The following is a 22,550-nucleotide window of genomic DNA, read 5'->3' as shown; positions in this document are numbered from 1 at the left end:
CAGTCATTTAAAATTGCATAATTTTTTATCTCCCTGGATGAATGTGGATATGCTTCTGTTTAGTGCTTTGCCAGCCTTTGGTTCTTGACCAATGAGTTAAAAGAGTTGCGCTTGTAAAATTGCAGGTCAAGAAGCTGCAAAAGGTACTGTCTAAGGAACCCTGTGAATCACTGACGAAGCTTACAAGAGTATCACTTCTAGTAGTGTATAGTTTCTTATGGATGTATTTTTAAATTGTAAATTTATTGTATAATACATTTAAAAATACAGTACAAGATCATATATGCACCAATTATTTGGTGCATTTTTTTTTTTAATATAGCCTACCAATTTTGCCACTGTTATCAGTGTGATTACAAAGGTTAAAGACCCACTAATTCCATAACAGTGTGAAGAGCTGCATTGGTTTCTGTGTTCACACTATTTTTTTAATGGTGGCCTTTGTACCATTAGCACCTGCAATTAAGGGGACTGATATCCAATTAGTGGCTGCATAAGGGCTAATGCCCTTTAGCCACCAAAATCAATGTGTGTTGGGCCAAAAGCCACTTTTATAAATTGGTCCCCATTGGGGAAATTTCTAGTAGTGTTAGTTTGGGATTGCTGTGACTTTTAAAAAAAACTGCTACTGGTGTATTGTGAGAATAATCAGCTGTGAATTAAAACAGTTTTGTGGTAAATAATATTTTTAAAAGTGCTGTCAATACATAAAACAACTGCAGAGTGTGTTTTGATCCATAAGAGTTTCTAAAAGCAACCTCTATACTGCTTCTAAAATCTGCTGCCAGTGATTTGTAACTTTCAATTAAAACTGTTTTTTATTTATTTACCAAACACAATAAAATCTAAAATTTTGAACAAAATCTGATTTTTTTAAAAGCGAAGCAATCCCAAACGGGGCCTTAAGTTTGTAATTGCTTTCGATTTTATAACAAATGTCATTTTAAACGAGTATACTCGTTAAGTTTCAATGAAAGTCTTTTTTTTTTTTTTTTAATCCCAAAGAGAGAAATGGAAATAAAATGAAAGGCCAAAAATCAATGATTCATGATGAGTTTTCCATCCAGAATATAACATTTTTAGCCTCACACACTATAGTACATCTTTAGGATCATATTAATTTGTGCGAGTTTCTTAAGGCCACATGAATTCTTTAATGTGCACCATTAGATGACATTAGATGGTTTCTATCTCTTTTAATTGTTTCTCTCTGTTCGATCTTCATGAACGAACACACCTCATCCACTCATCATTCTACATCTTTTCTCTTTCTCTTTGGCCGAGACCTCCCCTTAATTCTCTCACTCCATTTCATTTGTTCTTCACCCATTCTTCTTTGATTTTTTTTTTTGGCGACTTATATATGAAGCTCGCATATAACAAAAAGAGCCAATTGCAGCTGCGGCAACGAATTCAAATTATGTGTCCATCGAGTTATTCTTTTCTTTTTAGAGGAACGATTTCAACTTATAACCTTTACAATATCGATCATTTCAAATAAACGACATGCCACAACTCACCGACTCATTAGTTCCTTTCATATCTATATTTATTATGAAATTTTCACACAGGGCAAAATATGTGATATAATGGAATATTTTGTAAAAAAAAAAAAAAAATTGTTATGAAATTTTCACACACGGCAAATTATTAATTATCCTCATAAGCTGGCAGGTGAGGATGATATTATTCCTTAAATTCTTCCCACTCTTGATTACCACCTAGAAATAGATCATAATCCCACATGCTAGATATATCATAGTCCCCCACCCAAAATGGGAATTTCATTTTTCTGGGCAACATATCAGGAATGAGATGTTGTTAAGCGTCCTTTTCATTTGCATGTCAATAAATAAATAAGGAATAAAAGTCCGGGAATTGCTACCATATTTCACCACATCAGTATTGAATATATCAAAAACTGTCAAATCAGAGGTCACTTCAAAGACTAAAATTAATCGAACGTCCAACACGAATGTACCGAAAACTGATCAATTGCTGCTTGGTTGAGGCCAGCTAAGCTGTGGAATTAGTTGGCGGCCGGTATGCATGGAATCCTGAACAAAAGTAGTCCAGATTCTCTCCACTTATTTTTCCTTTCCTATCCAATTCCTCATGAAGACGTACATACGTAATCTTCTTCCCACGCACTGTCAGATCTAGAAATGTTTGCTTCATAACAGCTTTCAACTGCTACGCTTGAAACTCTCTCGTCCATTCAAATTCCCTGACCACATATATTAACCCCTAGTATACGTACTCAACCATACGTACCCTAGCCTAGAGATCACCTACTTCGTGTACGTACCTAGCCTGACTCTACCGTCATACTATAATTCCTTCAATTCTCTCTGAGGTCCATAATCTAACCTAACTCTATGGAGAGAAAGAAGAGCGATGACTTTGATCAGGATGGAAATCAAGCACAGAACAAGATTTTGGTGGAAGCGGCATTCAGGAACACCCCGGTGCCGCCGTGGACGAAGCAAATTACTGTGAGGGCAATGGCCACGAGCTTTATTCTGAGCATTGTCTTCAACTTCATTGTTTGCAAGCTTAACCTCACCACTGGTGTCATACCTTCGCTCAACGTCGCCGCCGGGTTGTTGGGTTTTGCGGTGTTGAGAGCCTACACCACCGCTCTCACCAAGGTTGGCCTCTTGAAGCAGCCTTTCACTCGCCAAGAAAATTGTGTTATCCAAACATGTGTGGTCGCCTCATCCGGGATTGCATTCAGCAGTATGTTATCAATTACAATTACGTCTCTAATAATCTCTATTTCCAATTCCATTAACAGTACGTATGATATACTGATTCCAGATCTGTGAAGACCTAGCTGGGTTTGTAATTTAACCCACCCGCTTTGTATTTTTTGCCATCTCTAATTTAAGGGTTATTATCACAAATGGTACCTGAACTTATCATCTATTTTATCGATGGTACCTGAACTTCAATTTTGATCACAACCAGTACCTGAACTTTTCGATTTCATTTTAAATGATACCTAAGGTCACTATTCCGGCCAAAAAAAGCCAAATCTAAAAAAATAATAAAACAAAAAAATAAGTTCAAGGCAAGTTTATTACCAAAAAATCATCACTATATATGATCGCAACCCTCGAAATTATCAAAAATCATCACTATGATCGCCTCCGATGCCGTTTTTAGTCGGAATAGTGATCGGAGGTGGCTCTAGGTACCATTTAAAATGAAATCGAAAAGTTCGGGTACTGGTTGTGATCAAAATTGAAGTTTAGGTACCATCGATAAGATTGAGGTATAGTTCAGGTACCATTTGTGATAATAACCCCTAATTTAATTATATAAGTTTAATATAATAAGTTTTATCTAATTGTGTAGATATACATGTATATGACACTGTACTACTAATTAGGTTTGCAGGAGGCTACAGAAAATTGAAATTGAATTTGGAATCATATGTAGTTTCACTCTTTTGGTTTGTGTGGGTGTTGCAACAAGGATCTATATATCTATGGGATTATCATCAAGTAAATTAGAGGTTGTTTGTAAAGTTCTTACTATATGTTATTCATCTTATAACTTCAATTTCTTACTTAGGATTGATGTAAATATAGGTGGAACCGCAAGTTATATACTGGGTATGAGTGGAACGATAGCTGCTCAAGGAGATGAAGGCAACACCCCAATCAACGTGAAGAACCCTCACATTGGATGGATGGTTGGATTTCTCTTTACTGTCAGCTTCCTCGGCTTGTTTTCCATTATGCCCATGAGAAAGATAATGATCATGGACTACAAGTTAACCTACCCAAGTGGAACTGCAACTGCATACCTCATTAACAGTTTTCACACCCCCAAAGGAGCCAAGTTAGCAAAGTACGTAGTGCACATTCAATTTTACATGTGCATCGATGCATCTATTTTGCAATTCAATTTGAATATGCTGCTAATAATTAATTAAAACTTTATACAAACATTGCAGGAAACAAGTTGGCGTCCTGTTCAAAAGCTTCTGCTTTAGCTTTGTGTGGGCCTTTTTCCAATGGTTCTATACAGCCGCTGATGGCTGCGGATTTGCTAGCTTCCCAACATTTGGTCTCCAAGCTTATGCGCAGAAGTAAGTGCGCACACATATGTAATGATCCTGACAAAGCTTATGCACAGAGGTAACTATTTAATTTACATACTGCAGGTTTTACTTTGACTTCTCATCGACATACATTGGTGTGGGAATGATTTGCCCTTACATGGTGAACATCTCTTTGCTTGTCGGATCAATTCTTTCATGGGGAATCATGTGGCCTTTGATTGAGAAACATAAAGGTAGCTGGTACAGTGCTGATCTCTCACCGAGCAGTCTCCACGGTATCCAAGGATACAGGGTTTTCATTGCTATAGCCATGATGCTCGGGGATGGTTTATACCATGTAGCTTACATGCTCTTTGTGACCTTCCAAAATTTATGCTGTACACCTAAAACAAAAGAAGAAATGAAATTAGAGTCATCATCCCCACCGTCCATAAACCCTGCAAGTACTGAAGCTGGAGTAGAAGTTTTGAGTGAAAACTATGACGAGGAGCGAAGAGTTGAGTATTTCTTGAAAGACGCAATTTCTCACTGGGTTGCTTTTGGTGGATATGTTGCTCTTGCCATTATATCCATCATTACCGTACCAAGCATTTTCCGCCAATTAAAATGGTATCATATCTTTATTGCTTATTTGGTTGCTCCAGTTTTGGCATTCTGTAATTCCTATGGTGCTGGTCTCACCGATTGGTCCCTCGCCTCCAACTATGGAAAATTCGCCATCATAATCTTCAGTGCTTGGGTTGGCCCTGAAGGTGGTGTTGTTGCTGGGCTTGCTGCTTGTGGTGTCATGATGAGCATTGTCGCTACTGCTTCTGATCTTATGCAGGACTTCAAGACTGGATACCTTACGCTTTCCTCTCCTCGCTCTATGTTCTTCAGCCAAGTTCTTGGCACGGCCATGGGTTGTCTCATGTCCCCTTTGGTATTCTGGATTTTCTACAAAGCTTATCCACTAGGCGATCCAAATGGTTCGTATCCTGCACCGTTTGCACTAATGTACCGTGGAATGGCTCTTTTAGGAGTTGAAGGCGTTGGTTCACTTCCCAAAAATTGTCTGAAACTTGCAGTCTCATTTTTTGTAGCTGCTGTTGTCATAAATTTGATTACTGAGCTTCTAAAGCGTTATGAGACCAAGTACAGGTTGTACAGATTTATTCCTAGCCCAATGTGCATGGCCATCCCATTTTATCTTGGTTCATACTTTGCCATTGACATGTGTTTGGGGAGCTTGATTCTCTTCTTGTGGCAAAGGATGAACAAACAAAAGGCCGATGACTTTGCACCAGCAGTCGCATCTGGACTCATTTGCGGTGAATCTTTGTGGGGTATTCCAGCTGCTATCCTTTCACTGGCAAATGTGAAACCTCCGATCTGTATGAAGTTCCTCTCTGCTTCTGCCAATGAAAAAGTCGAAAAACTTTTATCTGGTCATTAGAGTATATCATTATAGATTTAGTTGCTGTATCAATTTCAGGTGATTGTGTTTATAGTGCAGGTAGCTAGACTATTAATTTCTAAGTTATTGCCAGAATAATTGGATTTCATTTAGATTTTGTCAAAAGTATGGTTGTCATTTGAATTTTTTTACCGTCAGCAAGTCGTGGTATGTGTTACCTAGTAACTATTTTCAATGGATCGATTCAGTAGATCCAATATATATGAGTAATACGTTAATATTCATATATATCATGATAATTTTATCCAATGCCTTCTATAATATGATCATATCATTGACTGCCCTGCGTCCCATTAAGTGATGTGAAATTGCCAGGACAAACACCAAAATCTTCAACACTGACCTCTTTGATGATTCGTCCATAGATCGATACTGCAATAATCAAACTCTCCTTGTTGGCAACGTACGGATGTTTCTGTACCTCTTAACTCCAGAATTTCAGCCACGCATTACATTGACATTGTGAGCATCAGATGCGTGATCCATTAAACATTGACATATTCATCCATTTGCTAGCATAAGTTTTACCTTAATGTTAATTTGCTACTCTACGTTTTATGTCAGTCAACTTTCCACCTCAATTTTTCAAAATTAACCAATTTGTATCCTAAGTTTTACTTTAGTCAATTTACTACCATTATGTTAAAGTTTCTACTTACATTGATTAATTTGAAAACCTAAGTTAGAAAATGGCTAGTTTTGAAAATTTAGGAAAACAAATTAGCTGACACAAACCTTCATATAATAAAATAATAAATTGGCTAATTGTGAAAATTTAGGGTAGCTAGTGGCTGAAATAAACTAAATGAGGATAGCTAAAAAAAAAAAAAGAAAAAATTAGGATAGCAAATTTTATTATATAACCTAATCATTTGATATGATTCCATATAGGAGTGAAAGCACGCACGAAGTTGAACTTGAAGAGGCCCTAGTACCCTGGCTTTGACCCAAATTAGGGAAAGTTATAAAAGCCCAACCCATTAACCACATAACTTTCTTCGCTTTTACAAAAAAGACCTTTTGTTAACTCTACCGACTCCCCTTTCTCGCGTTTTGTAGATAAACAAAGGCTGCCTCAATTCTCAGCAAAACCTTTGTTTTTTTTTCCAAACCCTAATCGGAAAATCCCACTTCCACCGGACCCAATCCGACCCGAGATTTGGTTCCCAGCCAGGCATGGCAGCCCCCGCGACGACGAGCGTGGTGCCCCTGAACCGAACCAGGCGGGGCGGCGGCATGGTCAACGAGGACAAGCTCGAGTTCGTCACATCCGACGGCATAGAGCCCATCATGAGCTTCGATCAGATGGGCATCAAGGACAATCTCCTCCGCGGTATTTACAACTACGGCTTCGAGAAGCCCTCCGCCATCCAGCAACGGGCCGTCCGGCCCATCATTGAGGGCCGTGACGTCATTGCCCAGGCCCAGTCCGGTACCGGAAAGACCTCCATGATTGCCCTCACCGTCTGCCAAATCGTCGACACCTCCACCAGAGAGTACGAGTCCCGTCTCTAATTTCTGTCTGCTCTATTTGAATTGCATTGTTAGGGTTAGGGTTTGCTAATTTTATGTATCGCAATAATTAGGGTTCAGGCGTTGATATTGTCTCCGACGAGGGAATTGGCGGCGCAGACAGAGAAGGTGATATTGGCAATTGGTAATTTCATAAATATCCAAGCGCATTCTTGCATTGGAGGCAAAAGCGTCGGTGAGGATATTAGAAAGCTAGAGTATGGAGTTCATGTGGTGTCTGGAACTCCCGGTAGAGTCTGTGATATGATCAAGAGGAGAACTCTGCGCACTCGAGCCATTAAATTATTGATTCTCGTCAGTCCTCTCTCCCCTCTCATTGTTCTCTCGGGTTTCGCCTTTTGCCTTTTCTTGGTCTCTTAGTCTTTGTTTGGCTTGGTTTTTGGGTTTTCAGGATGAGTCTGATGAAATGTTGAGCAGAGGCTTCAAGGATCAGATTTACGATGTGTACAGATATCTTCCACCCGAGCTCCAGGTTTGAATCTGCATTTTGTTTTCTAATCACATTAAGCTCTATTATTGCTTTGTTAGTCTAGTCGAAATTAGATTGTTGGTCTGAAATCAGTTGCGACAATGTAGGTCTGCTTGATTTCTGCTACACTTCCCCATGAAATTTTGGAGATGACTAGCAAGTTTATGACTGAGCCCGTAAGGATCCTGGTTAAACGTGATGAGTTGACTTTGGAGGTATGCAATCCTTCTGTCTTTTCTCTATGCTGTCTATGATTCTTACATTTTGAATGGATTCTGTAACCTAACATTTAATTATGTATCTCTGATGACAGGGGATCAAGCAATTTTTTGTTGCAGTTGAAAGAGAAGAGTGGAAGTTTGATACTTTATGTGATCTTTATGATACTCTTACAATTACACAAGCTGTTATTTTCTGCAACACAAAGAGAAAGGTAAATTATTCTGCTTTTATTGTTGTTTTGTTATCCTAATGTCTTAAAAGTTTGATCTGAATTGAAGGTTTCTGAGTCGGTTGTTTGGTTATGGTCTGTTAATCAGTAGAACTGTAATGTGGAAATATGCTCATCTTAGAGATATTTTCTTCTAGGAAGAAGACACTATCTACTAGGTTCAATATCAATTCATTTCTCATAATTTGTTGATTATACTATCTGGTGAGAAATAAATTAAACATTTCCTTTTCTCCTTATCCAATTTATACATTTGATATGCATAACCTTTGGAATTTAATACGTCAAGTAGGAGGCATGGATAAAATGCTGTTTGTAATTGTCTTGTTTTGGTTGCTTAACTTTTCCTTGGCCATTGGGACAGGTGGACTGGCTTACTGAAAAGATGCGATCTAATAACTTTACAGTCTCTGCAATGCATGGAGACATGCCTCAGAAGGAGCGAGATGCTATTATGAATGAGTTCAGAAATGGTACTACTCGTGTTTTGATCACAACAGATGTTTGGGCCCGGGGCCTTGATGTTCAGCAGGCAAGTTCTTTACTTATAGTTTTTCTAATCTTCAGCTAGAAGGTATTTGGTGTGAATAGTTGAACATTAAGCTTTTGAAATAGATTAGCATCTTTCTGTGTGGTAGCATGTTGGGTGGGTGGGAAACAGAGGTATTCAGTTTACTTTTTAGATTGATTTCCCAAATGACCATGGGCATTCGAATTTAACTGGAACAATGTGGTTTTTTGGGAGCTTCTGTATAATGAATTTGGTTATAGTTACATCCTAATGAACCTTCAATTAGCACTGCTTTTATGGCAAGGATCATGTGTGTTATGTGAGACGTGGTGAACTGGTGGGCTGTAGTTGTTAGCGTAGGGAATCTTCATCTCGGACATCCTTGAATGAGAAGCTTAGGACTGCTTTAATGTGAAGGTTTTGCTCTGTTAGACATGATTATGTAGAATATAGTTTGAGTTCTTTTGGCTTTAATGCAAGGATGCTTTTGCTGACATTTTTTTTTTTGGTTCAAGATTCTCTTTTTTTCAATCTTGTTAATGTCTTTATTTATTCAGGTGTCTTTGGTTATCAATTATGATCTTCCAAACAATCGAGAGCTATACATTCATCGAATTGGTCGTTCTGGTCGTTTTGGACGCAAGGTATGGTGTAAAGTCCTTTCTTCTCTTTCATCTGTAGGTTCAGTTTAGTATTTATGGTTATCTATGGCAGGTGTAACTGTCCTTTCTTCAGCATCTATTCATGATTGCATCTATCCCCTCTCAGAAATTTAAAGTTTTCTTAGGAATATGTGAAAATTGGATCACTAATGTTATTTTGATCTTAATTTACTGGGTTTGGACTAATCTACAATTTCGAGGAAATGCCTGTATGTTTGGCCTGTATATTTTAAATTGATGAGTTTGAAATCTAGTGAACTTTGTATTTATACCAGAAAATTACTCCTTTTGCCATTAGTAACTAATCTTGTGCTTTCAAAAGAACATTTATTCCGAGTCTGAGTTTGTGCTGCTTTACTCCAGTTACCTTATTTGTTTGTGAGTTCTAATAAAGGTGCTGGTTGTTTGTAGGGTGTGGCAATAAACTTTGTCAAAAGCGACGATATCAAGATTTTAAGAGACATTGAACAGTACTACAGTACCCAGATTGACGAAATGCCAATGAATGTTGCAGATTTAATATAAGAGGTCCTGGCCGACTTGTGTGCTTGTGGAGTGAGGATTGGTTTTAATGCGGATTGACTTGTGTGGTACTCCTTATTTGCGATGGATTGATCACTAGCATATGGGTGTAATTTATTGTAATACACTCGCAGAAGTCGGACATCTTTTCTTTTTATGTTGGCTTGAAATGCCGAAGTGATAGGCTAGTGTGACTGATATTTTGATACTTTTAAGCACCTTGTGCAATGGAACCCTACTGTATTTGATGTTAATTTCAAGCCCTGAGTTTTTGCGAGAATGAACAAATATTTTAATCTCGTGTCCGTTGCTGTCTTGCATCTGTATAAAGGAACAGATGAACTCGTTCATCTACAGTTTAAATGTTATTGATCGCGTCCCTTATCTTGCCCAATGTATCTTTTTTCTATACATTATTTTGACACGAAAGGGGTCAACTAGTAAAGCCCATTGATTTCACACTGGTTTTTGAAGATTAAAACCCCTTGCTATCACACAACGTTAAATGTCAGGGAGAAGTGTGATTTGTGCTTGTGAAAATGTTGAAAACATTTTTATGCGTTTTCAACACTACTTTAAAACATCGTAAGAACCTTTACAATATCATATATAAAGATATTATTTGCTACTTGTGAGGATCAAACTCAAAACACCTCCAAAATAATGTCACTCAGCGTCTGCATAGAATGTCCCATTGTCTGATTTATGTCATATCAGTGAACGATAACAAACGCACTCAGCGTCTTTTTCTGTTGACTTTTTGGTCTGATAATAGGTGTGTTTTTGTAAATCAATGATCCAGAATCGAGCAAAAATTTAGTAAGTATTAACACGGGGGAGCATAGCCAGGCGACAAGATTTTTCATTTTTCCGCCAAGAAAGCTTACAATTAACTTTAGAACTTGAACAATATAGGGTACCGGAACTAAAGTGAAGACAATCGAAGCAGCACTCGCTGATGGAAAACAAAATACTGATTGGCTCGGAAAACAGAAGGGGGAGCAAACAGAAGGGCATAAACGCACTTTTCTAAACAAACAAATATACAATATAAGAAAGATATGGACACTGAATTTACAATACGGTGTTAATATGGAGTGCTTTCAGCAAGGAGGTAGCCATTTGTTTCACCAATACTTGGCCCCCAGAACGTTGCCCATCTCTGCGTTCCTCTATTAGATTCCGAAGCTTCTGAGGCAGATCATTCTCCACAATCAATTGCTTAGGCCGTGGGTGGTGCTCATAAACAGCCTGCCACCATAAGTTGGTGATTATAACAAAAACAAAAAGAGAATACATAGGTTCCAAGATATCTTAAATACTATTATTCATAACATGATCAAAAATTGGAATCATGAAAAGACAGGAAAAGAATGCCACTACATGGTTCAGCTACCAAGAATACCTTCTATCAAACAAACAAAAATATTCAGAGTTGTCATAAAAATACGCAACAGTAATTTCTCACTTCATTTAAGAGTGATCTAGTTTCCCAAATCAAATGATCTGGTTGTTAGTTCTTTAGTGTGAGTAGGGTTGTACTAATAATTCTTTGTCTTCCCATCTTCTCCAGCACCATACATGAAACAAGAGACGAGAGAAAAAAGAGCAGACCCACCTTTATCAGTTTAAGAAGATTTAGACGGGCAATAGCATCCTGATGGTCAAGTCTTGTGATAAGCAGTGGTGTCAAACCATTAACAGCTAATGTCGTATTAATTCGAGACGATTTCCTGTGAAAGAGGCATACAAAAGATGTTATCTCCATAAGGGGAAACAGAGGAGTTTACAAACCAAAGGAAACATAATAGCAAAGCCACCATTAAATCTTCATATCCCTTCCAGACACAAGGCAGGGATGATTTGTCTGTGGCCTCTCCCTTGTCACACAATCAATTAAAAACATTCTACCAATTTGAATCATCAAAAAATTTATATCTAGCAGACCAGGAAGAACAAAGAAAGGACACTATTTAAAACAAGTAAATAGGTCATATATATAATCACATACGTGATAATTTTCAAAAATGGCTCCAATATGTGCACGAAATACTGTTCTGGACAGCACTGGAAGAATTTCACCAATTTCTGAACTGCATCCTTTCTCAACAGTGCTTGTTCTACCTTCCGGTTGTCATTGTCATGAGCTAAGCAAACAGCAATTGAATCCAATGCAGTCACAGACCAAAGCTCATCCTCTAGAAGGCTCAAGTACACATCCAACCCACCATGAGCCCTTAATTGCTCTCTTGAATTACGTGAAGCATGAGCCATATCACAGAGCAAAGGCAACGCATATTGTTTCAGAGGAGAGTTAGACTCAATAAAGTGCATTAAGTGTGGAATTATTCCATTCTCAGCTGCTTGTTCCTGTCTCCTCTTGTTAATCTTACACAGATTGAACAAGGCATTTAGGACCTTCAAAAGAAGTTGAGACGAATGCAATTAGTTCTCAGTCAAGAAGAAAAAGTAACACACCAAACAGAGAAAAAAAAAACGCATTCAGTAACACACCAAATGCAATAAAAGACACATTCTTTACAGTTCTACACAGGAAAGGATTCCAAGAAGGTTTAAAGGTTCATAGTGTGCCATGCAATGCTACAGCTACTAGATAGTGGCATAAAGGTTCTCTCATACATGACACCCACTATTACCATTAGCACATAGGAAAGAAAGCCCACCTCATGATGTATTTGAGATACAAGAGATCCTTCTTTGAGTTCAAGATTTGGAATCAGATATTTGATTGCATCTGCCCGCTGAAGATTCTCTAAGCAGTTTGGATCGGTTGATAAATGGTTGACACACTTTAGTATCTGTAAAGTGGCAGCACCATATTGTCAAGAACACAAGAAAACGAGCCATTGAGAGTAAGACTAGTGGAAGTTTTCCAATGTACCTTTAAAAGAATTGGGGGCTCCACCCTATTAAACATCTGAAAAAGACGGCTGAGCAAACTTTGGCTACACATGTATGATTTTACAGTAGTATCTGCTCGTGCAAACTCAAGCAGAAGATCTGCCACCTTTTCTAGGTATTCCCTTGCAACGTCTGCATTCAATGTCGAAACCATGTGCGAGAGTAAACCTGATGATGTTGCACTGCCTGGCCTAGCATTTAGAACACCCGAACCAGACAACACCCCTGATGCTGTCTGAGATGCTATCCCAGAGGTGGAAGCAGCTCCTTTGTTAGATGCTAGTGTTCCCACCTCCTTATTTACTGTTTTGGGGGGAATTCTAGTAGTAGAATCAAGATTCCCTTTCTCTTTACCACGTTGAGAGACATCTGTGAAATAACTGATGAATCACATACTCCATAGAAATAGATAAAAAGAGGACTAAGTAAAACACATTAATGAACTTTTTTGGTACATATATGCCTAAAAGGAGTGGCAGGAAAATAATATTCCAAGTCATTAAAAGTATATAAAACAATAGTGAAATTTTGTGATCCCAACACCAAAGAATTATGATATGCCTAAAAGGAGTGGGAGGAAAATAATGTTCCAAGTCATTAAAAGTATTGAAAACAATAGTGAAAGCTTGTGATCCCAACACCAAAGAGTTATGATACGCTTGATGATAGGTAAAAAGAAACTCAGCGAATATGGGCCAAATATAGTTTATATCATCCAGAGTAACACAAACACACACACACACATATTATACATGCATATATTTAGTCCTTGTCTGTTCAAATCTTCATGAATATGATCTTTATGAATCACAAAGGACAAGCCTTGATTTCAGATTCTAAACGATAAGATTCATCAGATAAAGATAATTGTTACCTGCAAATTCTGCCATAAGGAAATCTAATTCACCATTTGTTTTCTTTTCATTAGATGCATGTAAAAGGGGCAGTATACTTTCATGTCTCTCCAACCCAGGAAGGTGGCGTACATAATCGAGCTGACCAGAAAAGTGTCTTGAAGGGGGCTCTTTCTCCAACAAGCTAAGAAGAGGTCGAACTTGCTCCTGTTGAGTAGGTGCTGTTGTTGATAAGCCATTTGATGTAGCTTCCATCATTTTAGGAGATCTATCAGTGGATGATCTATGAAGAGATATAGGGGCTCGCTGCTGCCTAAGGTCAAGATCTCCTCGAGAAGTAGTTGAAGGTTCCTTCGCTGAAATATTGACTACTTTATCTGCGGATGTTGGGTCTTGCAATTTAGAAGAAACTGAAGCATCTACTACTGCATTGCTAGATTGAGGTCTATCAGTATCTAGATGATGATACCGCAGATCTGATTGATTGGCATCTGACCTTTGAGAATTAGAAGTTGAAGCACGTGCAGGTTCTGTTCCACTAGACAAATGCAAATCATTTACAACATGCCTAACCTTAGAGTGATCATTATGATCAGGAAGTGGTCCATCACTCTGAGCAAAAATGGGATGACCAGAATCCAATGAACCAGACCGTGGGCGCTGAGCAGAACCGTCTAGAGGAAATCCACCCCCACCAGAAATGGAAGCTAAACGTGTTGCCTCATTCAAGCTATAAAGGGTGTTAATAAGCCTCAGGAGTATTCCATTCTTTGCAGCTATGCGACAGAAATCATTCCTAGGGGTTGATCGCTGAAGCTTAAAGACTTGCCACATGCCGTCAATAGCTAGATGAACCATTTCCCTGAACATAATCTATATAAGTAAAACTGACCAGAAGATCGTGTGTGTGTGTGTGTGTGTGCATACACACGCAAAGAAACAGACAGAGAACCAAAATGATAAGGTCAAGCTGTTGTTCTACTACAAACCTGAATTTTGCATAATCAGCCTCTAAAAAGCCCACCAGAACAGGTATTCCACGGCAAGCTATGAACATTTGCAAAGTCAATGGGCTGCATACAGAAGAAACTCCCATTGTCAACCTCAGACCATCTTCTGATGAAATATAATGAAGAAAAGTTATTATGAAATACAGGAAAAGAACTGAACCTTGACTGACAAAGCTGCTGCAAGAAATAAGCTGCTTCCATACGAATTTCTCGAGAATAATTAGGTACCGCAAAGCTCATTACCACTGGGATCTGCCATATGACTTAGCAATAGACATAAGTAACACCACCAATTAATATTATTAAAGCATAAAACTCTTAGATACAGATAGACCAATCTTAGCAAAAATATAAGGAAATATATGGACACAAAGACTAATTCTGCTCATTATTGCAACAGTGAGCTAATTCGATATTCTGGAGAACTATCTGATTAAGGAAAGGAAGAAGTATCTAGACTGCAAGTCCAACTAAGCCACTTTATCAAAGCCCACCAAAGATGCAGTTACAAATTAAGGACAAAAACTTGAATGCACTAGTACTCACCAGACCAACATGACAAGCATTTTCCTGGAAATCGGTGTTGTCTTTGATTATCTGGTTTATGATTTGAAGCACAGAACATATAACCTGCAAATGTAGGAAACAAAATATACTCACATATAACCATAATTGATATAACGCTAATGCTAAGTAGACATTCATGTCAAGATTTCTAAAAAAAAAATGACGGAATATGGTAAAAGATTTAACATACTCGAGTTTTAGGAACTTCAAGCAATTCCATTAAAGGGAGCAAACCATGCTGTGTGACAAAAACAATTTTCTGCTCTGGACGCTGATGGAATATAGCAATAAGTTTCTGGCAGGCAGAGACAACAACATCTTCTGATTCATCTAGTTTCAATGATCCAACCAACCGGCTAAACTCAACAGCCTATCAGATAAAAATCACAGATGTTAAAGATGACAGAACAATACATGAGCAATGCCGCCCCCTTCCTCCGAACAAACACACAACAACATGGCTCCACCTCTAAAAGTGGTGCACTTGAAACTTAAAGAGGCAAAAGCAAATCCCAACTAATTACTTAAAAATCTGCAAGAGATGTGAGTACCTGTAGGGGAAAAAGGTTTTCTCCGGGCAACTTTTCATCAAATACCTTTAAACAAAATGCATCACTTGTCAGGAATTTTTGTACAAGAGTGCTTATCAGGATGAAAATACAAAACACTAAAAACAATCACATACCAAACCACCAATATCAATCACATCATCTTGGAGAACACCCATCATCAGCTGTAACAGGTTACCACCACTACCATTAGCCTGACCCATTTCACTCTCCATTTGCTTCTGAGCAATTGTAGCCCTTAATTTCATAGCCAGGTCACTTTTCCCAGCATCGTTTACAGATGTATTTCCTTGGTTCAAATGTGAAATTGAAGAAGATGTTGAAGCTTCAGTTGCCCTACCATCGGGATGCTTATCCAATGGATGAAATAGATCATCCAAGGAAGCATCTCCTGGAGTGTCACTAAATTTACTGAGTTCATTCCCTTCCAAACCGACTGGCATCTTTGCAGCCTTCAAAATGACAGACAAATACGGGAAAAAGACATATTGGGCATCAAAGATAATAGTAACAACTAGCAAGCTATGAATGTGACTTCACAGAAAGTAAACTGATATTCAACATGCAAACAATCAAATGTACAACAATCAACTATATTATGGAAACCTACCTTTTGAAAAGCACCATCCTGATTTCTTGCTCCAAAACCAAATGGTCTAAACCCAATAGAATTCCCTTTTCCATGTTTCCCAGTTATACTATTTGTCGTTAATTCAGGAGATTTAACCTCCCCATTCATTGGTGGTTCATCATCGTTGGCTGTATGTGCTCGACCATCAAGCTCAGCTGGCTCGGAGGCAGACAATTCTTTATTAGAAGATATTCGGCCAGAACCATTTGGCAAAGATGATTTTTCATGTATGGCTAAGGTGGGAGCCTGATCCGTCAGATCATTTTCTAAAGCATCTTCTTTTTCCTCAACAAATTTCACATCTGAAGCAGGATCCTCGCCAGATTTTCTCATATCAGAAACCCCGGTTGATAATAACTCTTTCCTAGAGTCCTGAAGTTCGAAAAACCCAAGTCACTACTATAATATAGCCCAAATGCTTAGCTAAAAGCAGTTTTGCTTCCAAGAACTTAATTTGCTTAATGAGAAAAGGTAAAAGTTTTACTGCTTTAATAGCAGAAGCTGCTTCTTCTGTTTTCTCTGCCGGACTTTCGCCAGAGCTCCGAATATCTCCATTGGAGAGTTCTGCACCCTTAGAAACATCTTCCTGTATATCTCTGCAAAATAACTGGTTTCTTAAAATAAATTACCAGAAAAAAGCAGTCCCAAAAGCACAAAAAAGAAAAGAAAAAGATAAGCAAAACAATAACCAAAAAAAGAAAGAAAGAAAACTAGTCGCATATATTCCAAAAGAAATAATAACAGAGATGGATACACAAAGATATAGACGACTACTATATGCTTTATACAGCTCAGAGCAGAAAGACTAAATCCATAAGAATTTTCTTTCATTTTTATTTTGAAAAGAAACAGCTTTTATTGAAATATCAAGAAAAGCAAAATAGAAAAAGGTGGACAAGGAGTCCACATAGATGATAGTCAGGCAAACAGCCTAGATAGAGCCTAAACTACAGCTGCTTTCCAATCTAATAAGATAGATGATAAGCTATAATTCCTAAACTCCCCAGAAGCAGAAGCCCAAAGAGATGCCCAAAACCTAACTCTCTCCCAAAGCAATCCCACCTCTTCACCACTATAAACTTTCCGATATTTTATTATTCCTTTCGATCCAAATGACCCAGAGCACAGCTATTACCCCACAACCCAAACCTTGGCATTCTTCCCATTCCCAAAAGCAGAAGGTTTATGGCTTAGCAAGTCGATCCTTTCTACTAAATTCTCCCACACGACTACAGCCTCCCTGAAGAGCTTTTTCCACAAAGACACAACTTCACAGTGCACAAAAACGTGATCAACAGTCTCCCCATGCATTTTACACAAAACACACTAATGGGAAGCAACAGAAGGCAAAATTCCATCAGAATTAGAACCAAACAAAACATCATCAGAAGGCAACTCTATCAACCTTGTCTGGCCTAAAGAATAGAAACCAAGTAAGCATGATTATGTTAGGAGCAACAGATCATGGCATATAAAACTTCCTGCCCAAAGTAACATGAGGTATCAACTTAAACAGTTTAGACTGGTATGCTTTTAGCATCTGAAGAATAACATGGCACATGAATAACCCAGCTTAACTATTTAAACACCCTTCCATTAAATATGCATTATACTTGCAAGCCAAACTTTTAGAAGTCAAATTACATAAAATTCTTAGCGAGTTAGTTGTATTATGAATCTAATTAATGATGAATTTGATGACATCTACCTTAATGTTCCACTGTGACGAATAGATGATTGCAACACTCGTCTGCAGTTTTGTATCCAAGGATGAGATAACAGTGTTTTTGCATCAGGCCGGTGCCTAGCATCCTGAAATATGAAACTAACATGTTACAGATGAATACAACCCAGTTCAGTATTTCAGAAAAGGTACTTGAAGAATATAATTATGATAAAAAGAAAATAAAAAGGGATATCATTCAAGGTGACCAATAAAACTGAAAAGTTTCATTGGCTTTGATGGGACCAGACAAGAACAATCCAAAGCCTCGTTGTCAATATAACACAAACACCTAATAAATTTGTTTTATCCTGGTTTCGTATCCAACATGAGATTGGAGAAGACTATATTTTTATATTAATTAACCTATTTATTTTTCCACAACAGAAAAGAAAATGCCTAATGCTAGACACAATGTTAGCAATGTTATGTGCAACTCCAAATCTAAATTCCATGAATCTTGACCATCTATTCAAGGACTTTTAGAGACTTATGATGCGTGCAAATAACCAAATTTAGCACCATGTACAGAAACATCTTCACTGCTTGTTCACCTCTTCTATTTGCATACTCATCTCTAACTTGAAGAGAATGACATAAAGGGAAGGCGTATGACTTGGCATAATTCAAATATAATTCAAAACAGTTAAAACAATCATCTTAAGCTTACAGAGAAAAGACTAATGGAGTAGGTAACGATAGCACTGCCTCACCTTTTTAAAGCATTGACACAGAAAATCAGTAATGTCAGGAGATAGACTGTCAGGAATTGGAGGATGTTCATCCTGAAAGAATTGCAGGAAGAGTTAAACAAAAAAGAAAAGAAAAAAGTCATTGTCTGAATTCAGTTCAAGTAAGTTGGAACTAGTAGGCATTTCATGAACACAACAAAAACAAAGCAGGATGCAAAAAGAAAACTTTTCTTTACAACTTGACACAATTCTGAGCTCTATAAGATAATAAATTACCAACTAAAAATCAGTAGTAAATTTTCCTTCAGGATACAACAAAATGATAATTACTGAAAGACAGTTATGCACACCTGAACAATGCGAAATAGTGCTGGCATTGGCTGTAAATCATAATAAGGAGGTACACATGTAAGAAGTTCAATAACAGTGCAGCCAACACTCCAAATATCTGAAGCAGCACAAACCCCCGACATTTCAATCACCTAAAACACAGATCATTTTCATCAAAATGAAGCTCTCTCATTTAGCACTGCATCAAAATTATGAGCAACAAAAACAATTTTTTTCCTGGAGTACTTTTAGGTTGTATCAGCCTTATGTAAGTTTCCCACTTCATGCTGTTTCTAATAAATGATTATGCTAGTGTTGCAGTGTGCAATGTACGTATTGACAAAAATCAGTGCTGAAAAAAAAATGACATGACAGAGACAGACCTTTGTTTTGACAAAATCAATACTGAATCCCTCTTATGTCCTATGGACAAACCATTTTTTTCTTTAATACAATTTAAACTTGGTAGAAAGTAATAACTCAAAGTGCAACAAAGAAATACCTCTGGGGCCATCCAATATGGTGTTCCAACAACTGAATGTGTATTCACATCAGCCTCGGTCAATTTTGTAGCAACACCAAAATCAGCAAGTTTCACAAGGCCCTGAACAGGATAAATTATGCCATAGAAGTTATACATCTAGTTATTACATAACAACACATTGTGCACATCTAACTATGACTAGGAAAAAACGTTCCTTAAAATGTCATTTAAGTGTCACATGAACAGTTGAGTGTGTGTATATATATATATATATATATATATATATATATATATATGTCTCAGAAAATCTGCTTCGGACTTCAAAATCATTCTTGAGATCAGAAGAGTGCATCTTCATATGGAAAGTGATAACCTAAAGAAATGGTGGGGTCCTAATATTTATGACTAGTTGACTACCCTCTCAGCACAACTGATCTACCAGTATGTTGGTCTTAACCCCACACATAAACCAATCTGAGAACTCTATTTAGCTATCTGTACTAATTTCTATCCTTAGGATCGTCGTAATAAGCCAAACAAGATAGAGAATGATTGTTACAATTATGTCATACAATGACCTATGAATATTTATCTAGTATTTAGAAGAAGACAAATGTCAGATTACCTCTTTAGTTGTCAATATATTTGCACCCTTGATATCCCGATGGATTACACCCTGTTCATGTAAATACACCAAGCCTTCCAAAACCTGTAACATTACAAATATTAAAATATAAACCAAAAGTGCACAAATCAAAAGACTGGCAACAAACAGCAAGGACATTAGCGAACCTGAGCAATGTACACAGCTACCAGTGATTCTGGAAAAGGTCCAAACTTATTTGGCTTAATAATGTTTGCAAGTGAGCCATTCTCCACATATCTACCGTGACAACAATAAAAAGGAACTAAGTTTTCTCCATGGAATTTTGATGTGACATAATTGAAAAAAAATTATGAGCCGACTCACTCTAGGACTATGTGAAGATGTGTCCTTGTCTTTAAGGATCCAAGATATTTCACAATGTTTTTGTGATTTAAATTCTGCAAAATAAATTCCAACTTCATTTAGTATGGAAAAAAGTATGCTCGTTCCACAAGGCACTCAAAATATCAAGTGTTAACATCATAATTCATTAATAGGTAGCAAGTGCTGCTTATCAACAGTAGATAATGGCATATGCATCACAGTAGGTGACAACATATCAATCAACTCTTGACCAAAGTTCAACCAACATGAGGAAATACATGTTTACCCACAATAAATTAGACTTCAGCACCATTGCTAAACAGAACTTTTACAGACCATGAACAGGTTACAATCTAATATTGAGAGGATGTTATAGCCACATGTAAAATAAAAAACACTAGCAAAAGATTCCACATTTAAACCACTAATCTTCAAGTGCAACAGGTGCTGACATGAAATAATAACCAGGATTTACAGTAAATAAGATTATATCTAACATTAAAAAAGTATCTAATGAAAGCAAATGGTACCTTGAGTAAATCAATCTCTTGCTGATATGTCAATGCATTGCACCACCGAGAAGCAGTCAAAAAGAAAACCAGCAGTTAGCCAAATTAAAGTAATGTACATTGGAAAAATATACAGAGAAAGACGGTATGCATGACATAAAGCAAATTATGGAACTCAAAATTTTGGTTATCATGTATGGGTCTGATATTCTACGATAGGTTAAATCCTCAGAGAAAAATAACCTCAATCTGAACTTGACATAACTTTCAAATCACCAAATTAATTGAATAAGGGATGTTTCTAGTGAAGTAAATATTTTGAGAAAGTGAATACTCACTAATACAACACTAACTCCTAAATGGAAGACCAAAAGTAGAGATTAAAGAATCTTATGTTTAGAATTTTAAACACAGAAAAGCGAAGCTAAAACTGACTAGAAGTCGAGCACTAACTTCGATTTAAAATTTCCTTCTATTAGTTATTTGTTAGATAATAGCATTTTTACAATCATGTAAAGATAAAGTTGGTCCAACCATTATAACGTTGAGATCCTCCTGCGCAATATTCTCCAACGAAACCTGTTTAATTGCAACAAAGTCTCCATTCTCCAAATCCAAACCCTTGTAAACTCGACCATATGCTCCCTTTCCAATCTCATCTCCAAGCATCTACACCAAAAAAAAAAAAAATTATTCAGCTGCTGACGAAATATCCAAATGTTCTGAAATGCTAGTTAGTTGACAACTTAACACACAATTCTACGACATTCATTTGAGCAATTAAGAAGGGAGTAGACACATTCATCCCCTCAGCAACTAAATAAACCCAACAGATTCATAATCTTGAAACACTACGACTCTAACGTACAGTTAGGTCCACAGCCTAAACCATCAAAGCTCAAAATCCACTCAATTTAGTTCCTCAGGCTAAAAAATTTAGGTTTAAACCATATATGCATACAAACACGATTCACTTCCTCATCATCATTCCAAAAACAACATTCCTAAACCATCAGAGTTCAAAACTCAGAATTAACACATATGTTCAACCACATTTCCATTACACAATTACATATAAGAAAGGCCGGAATTGCGAAATTGAGCTATATGTTCATACGTATTTGTTATCGAGAGTCTTGGATTTGTGGAAGTGGGCCGACGCCGCCTGCCGAGACATCGCTGCGGAATCGGCTTAGCTCTGAGAAGCCCTAAAGGAAACGCTCCATTCCAAGCAGCAGCAGCCGTGAGAGAATGAGAGAGAGAGAGAGAGAGAGAGAAGGAATTAGGGTTTTGAAATCGGAGACGTCTGAGCTCCGGCGAGTAATGTAAGGGGAAAAGGTCCGATTTAAAAAAGAAGAATTAAGGTGACATTGACAACATGATAATAACAAATCCAAATTAGCCGACCCTCTATCACCACTCCAACTCAGAAATGATGATGCGCAGTTGGACATTAACGGGGATGCTACTGTCCATTAAAAGAGACTTAAATCACAGACGTGAAAGGACGAATCAGGCCAGAATCTTTTCGATTTTTGGGGGAATCTGGAGGGGTAGACCTGTCATATCAACTTATGTCATAATGCAACCCAGCTCCTAAAGTAGTAAAGCGC

The 22,550-nt window shown here is 37.5% G+C and overlaps 3 protein-coding genes across 4 annotated transcripts; 2 read left to right on the top strand and 1 right to left on the bottom strand.

The window, feature by feature from the left end:
- The first annotated feature begins 2,163 nt into the window (after positions 1–2,163).
- LOC112200263 (probable metal-nicotianamine transporter YSL7) lies at positions 2,164–5,706 on the top strand. Its single transcript, XM_024341290.2, has 4 exons — positions 2,164–2,739; positions 3,597–3,858; positions 3,965–4,099; positions 4,175–5,706. The coding sequence occupies exons 1-4, from the start codon at positions 2,379–2,381 to the stop codon at positions 5,505–5,507; spliced, it is 2,091 nt and encodes a 696-aa protein (XP_024197058.1). The 5' UTR covers positions 2,164–2,378; the 3' UTR covers positions 5,508–5,706.
- Positions 5,707–6,566: 860 nt separating this feature from the next.
- Positions 6,567–10,044, top strand: LOC112198163 (eukaryotic initiation factor 4A-3). The gene is made up of 8 exons (XM_024339237.2): positions 6,567–7,024; positions 7,115–7,355; positions 7,453–7,533; positions 7,638–7,745; positions 7,844–7,963; positions 8,346–8,513; positions 9,050–9,136; positions 9,566–10,044. Exons 1-8 carry the CDS (start codon positions 6,705–6,707, stop codon positions 9,677–9,679), a joined length of 1,239 nt encoding a protein of 412 aa, XP_024195005.1. The 5' UTR covers positions 6,567–6,704; the 3' UTR covers positions 9,680–10,044.
- A 436-nt stretch (positions 10,045–10,480) lies between these two features.
- LOC112198162 (MAP3K epsilon protein kinase 1) lies at positions 10,481–22,399 on the bottom strand. 2 transcript variants are annotated; one of them, XM_024339236.2, is made up of 24 exons: positions 22,055–22,399; positions 21,472–21,606; positions 20,959–20,979; positions 20,429–20,502; positions 20,251–20,341; positions 20,084–20,167; positions 19,477–19,578; positions 18,995–19,126; positions 18,666–18,737; positions 17,938–18,041; positions 16,714–16,825; positions 16,209–16,601; positions 15,715–16,050; positions 15,581–15,625; positions 15,220–15,399; positions 15,009–15,092; positions 14,623–14,714; positions 14,442–14,525; positions 13,473–14,314; positions 12,579–12,967; positions 12,361–12,495; positions 11,688–12,094; positions 11,295–11,409; positions 10,481–10,927 (listed from the first exon to the last, which is right to left on the bottom strand). In XM_024339236.2, exons 1-24 carry the CDS (start codon positions 22,112–22,114, stop codon positions 10,751–10,753), a joined length of 4,266 nt encoding a protein of 1,421 aa, XP_024195004.1. In that variant the 5' UTR covers positions 22,115–22,399; the 3' UTR covers positions 10,481–10,750. The 2 variants fall into 2 exon arrangements, with proteins under 2 accessions (XP_024195004.1, XP_040373820.1); XM_040517886.1 differs by lacking the exon at positions 10,481–10,927 and adding an exon at positions 10,969–11,199 and having other exon boundaries at positions 11,231–11,409.
- Between the last annotated feature and the right edge of the window lie 151 nt (positions 22,400–22,550).

Source organism: Rosa chinensis, chromosome 4, assembly GCF_002994745.2.
Source record: "Rosa chinensis cultivar Old Blush chromosome 4, RchiOBHm-V2, whole genome shotgun sequence".
NCBI classification, from domain to species: Eukaryota; Viridiplantae; Streptophyta; class Magnoliopsida; order Rosales; family Rosaceae; genus Rosa; species Rosa chinensis.
Note: the sequence above shows the minus strand (reverse complement) of the source record. Positions and strands in the feature narration are given on the sequence as shown.

Bases quoted from the DNA above. Each gene is read 5' to 3' on its own strand.
- LOC112198163 (XM_024339237.2), top strand. From the start codon at position 6,705: ATGGCAGCCCCCGCGACGACGAGCGTGGTGCCCCTGAACCGAACCAGG. The intron at 7,746-7,843 runs GTATGCAATCCT...CTCTGATGACAG, and splicing joins GTGATGAGTTGACTTTGGAG to GGGATCAAGCAATTTTTTGT. The intron at 7,964-8,345 runs GTAAATTATTCT...CCATTGGGACAG, and splicing joins TCTGCAACACAAAGAGAAAG to GTGGACTGGCTTACTGAAAA.
- LOC112200263 (XM_024341290.2), top strand. From the start codon at position 2,379: ATGGAGAGAAAGAAGAGCGATGACTTTGATCAGGATGGAAATCAAGCA. The intron at 2,740-3,596 runs GTATGTTATCAA...ATGTAAATATAG, and splicing joins ATCCGGGATTGCATTCAGCA to GTGGAACCGCAAGTTATATA. The intron at 4,100-4,174 runs GTAAGTGCGCAC...TACATACTGCAG, and splicing joins CTCCAAGCTTATGCGCAGAA to GTTTTACTTTGACTTCTCAT.
- LOC112198162 (XM_024339236.2), bottom strand. From the start codon at position 22,114: ATGTCTCGGCAGGCGGCGTCGGCCCACTTCCACAAATCCAAGACTCTC. The intron at 20,342-20,428 runs GTGAGTCGGCTC...TTGTCACGGTAG, and splicing joins CATCTTCACATAGTCCTAGA to ATATGTGGAGAATGGCTCAC. The intron at 15,400-15,580 runs GTACTCACATCT...TTTATCTGATAG, and splicing joins AAAACCTTTTTCCCCTACAG to GCTGTTGAGTTTAGCCGGTT.